Source organism: Abrus precatorius, unplaced genomic scaffold (genome assembly GCF_003935025.1).
Source record: "Abrus precatorius isolate BTA unplaced genomic scaffold, Abrus_2018 Scaffold9, whole genome shotgun sequence".
NCBI classification, from domain to species: Eukaryota; Viridiplantae; Streptophyta; class Magnoliopsida; order Fabales; family Fabaceae; genus Abrus; species Abrus precatorius.
In genome coordinates this window covers 25,758,473-25,760,858 of record NW_020874439.1, presented here as the reverse complement: position 1 = coordinate 25,760,858, position 2,386 = coordinate 25,758,473, and the positions used below count along the sequence as shown (strand labels likewise).

General features: G+C 30.4%; 1 protein-coding gene across 1 annotated transcript; it reads right to left on the bottom strand.

The window, feature by feature from the left end:
* Nucleotides 1-630: 630 nt before the first annotated feature.
* On the bottom strand, nt 631-1,940 carry LOC113851416. The gene is made up of 3 exons (XM_027481882.1): nt 1,759-1,940; nt 1,609-1,670; nt 631-1,214 (listed from the first exon to the last, which is right to left on the bottom strand). Exons 1-3 carry the CDS (start codon nt 1,814-1,816, stop codon nt 1,089-1,091), a joined length of 246 nt encoding a protein of 81 aa, XP_027337683.1. The 5' UTR covers nt 1,817-1,940; the 3' UTR covers nt 631-1,088.
* Between the last annotated feature and the right edge of the window lie 446 nt (nt 1,941-2,386).

Below are 2,386 nucleotides of genomic sequence, written 5' to 3'. Positions count from 1 at the left end.
GTTAACAAAACCCTTTTTTAAATGTGCCAATATAAAATTGATACAATATAAATACCCACCCACACATGTTGACCTGTGTGAAATTGAAGAGTTAAAACCCCCTAAGTTCAGATTTGCAGATAAGAATATTATTTTACATCCAAAAACCAAACACTAATTGCTCAATTAAGGAGACACATGGACATGAATGTTTCCTGGTTATATCTAAATGACTGCATCCATAACACACCTGTCAGACATCAATGTCTAAACCTATTATTTTGGCACACATAGAATACTTTGTCAAGTCAGACATTTCAACAAAGCATTCATTCCATTCTCCTCAAAAAGTTAATCTTTCCTCTAAATTTCATTCACGTGGATAATCCCATCTTCCAGCCATACCGATTATACTCAGGGGAAAAAAAAAAAAAACACCCCTAAAAATTTGGAAAACTTAATGTGCAAGCATTGTTGGTCCCATAATGCTCAGTTTCATCCTTGCACAACAATAACCTCAAAAAAGGGCCCCAGTTATTCCTTACCAGCTAAGAATTTAAGCAATTTTATGCTGACCATACTAGAACAATCATGTTATCAACTTATCACGATTAATGATTTGATATCAAGGCAAACAAGCGTATGTTCCTGCTCTTACAATGCAAGGATTCAGACTTAAAACAGTACAGTATACAATGGACATCGAGTAACCTAAAATAGTTCTTCAAACAATGGACTGCATTCAGTGTTCACAGAGAGCATCTATCTTATCTTCAAACAAAATGCTAAACTCCCTTCACCTCTGCAAACAACTTGAGAGGAAGACACGAAGTATGGGCGGCAAGCACAACAAAATGAAGATTCAAGAGTAAAATTTTGTCAATCAATTACAAGATGTAAAAGTAAAAGTAGCTGGTCGATTAACAGCAAAATTGTAAGAGGGAGACAAACAGCTATAATAAAATTAGTCAAACTAGCATACAGCTCACAGCCACATAGTCATATTCTCGTATAGCCAAGCCAAATTAAACAAACAAGAATATGGAACCTTAGAACAACTCTGTCATCTATCATTTTCAACGCATCACCTAAAATCACTAAAGCAAACTTCATTTGTCAAGCTCCATTGCCTGGGCAGCTTTAGCTTTAGCAAGAGCCGTCAACTTGGTCTTCACTTTTCTCTTCCCCACCTGAAATCCACTTCCACCCTTCTTTTTCTTGTCACTACCATCAACCTAAATACATTTACCCGACAAAAACAAAACCATACAAAAGATAATTAATTCTCAAAACACACACATAAATGAAAATTACAATTTAACCTCTCTATTTATGGTTTTCCGTCTATTCCAAAGTTTGAAACAAGTATTCAGTTCATATCGCATTCACTCTCTTTATCTTACTTCAGTTTTCAACTAATTACGAAAAATAACAAGAAGAGCATAAGTTTGACCCATTATCTCAGCATTCAGCAAACAAATTTTTACCTAAAAATTTAAAAACATTTTTATCGAAAAAATTAAATTTGAAACAAATACAGAAACCCAAAATCATATATTCTCATATTTTTTATATTAAAAAAAAGTCAGGAGAAGAAGAAAAATGGGGAATTAAGAAGAAGACACTTACTTTCATCCTGTTCTTCTTGGCATGGAGCTTTTTTTGTTTTTTCTCCTTCTCTTGCTTCTCCCCTGAAAGAAAATCAGCACAGGTACGAAATCAAAAACATGAATAATGAAACGTGAGCTTCGATAGGGGAGAAATAGAAGGTGAGAGTACTTCGGAGATCGAATTCGTGTTGCTTCTTTCTCTTGGCGAGGTTGTTCTTCTTCGACATGTTTCCTCTGTTGCTCAATCTATATCCAACACTGAACTTGGGAATATAGTTGTGTAAACCCTAACCCTACAATTTTCAATTATTTTACTTTAGTCTTCCATTATATGATTTTATTTATTTGTGTAACGTTATACTAGATAAAAAAAATTATGTTATTTAGTATAATTTAATATCATTTTTTAAATAATAATCTAATTTATTTAATTATTTAAAAAATATTATATCATTTTTTATTCTATGTAATATTAATTATTTTTGTTTTTACAATTAAATAAATGATTGTTTATTCAAAATTAAATTCTTAATTTTTTTAAAAAAATATTTAAGTGTTTACGATGAATTTAAAACATAAAATAATTTTAAAATTTTATAAGATGTAAGATTAAAGTTAAAAAAACATTTAAATATTTTAATATTTTGGATGAAATTTGAGGTTTACGTTAGCGATTATTACCAAAAAGTAATTTAATTTATGGAACTTTGAGTAAAAAAAAAGTTGAAAGTTTTTATCTAGTAAAAACATTGGTGAAAGATAAAACAACATAATAATTTAATCAACTTTAAAAAATA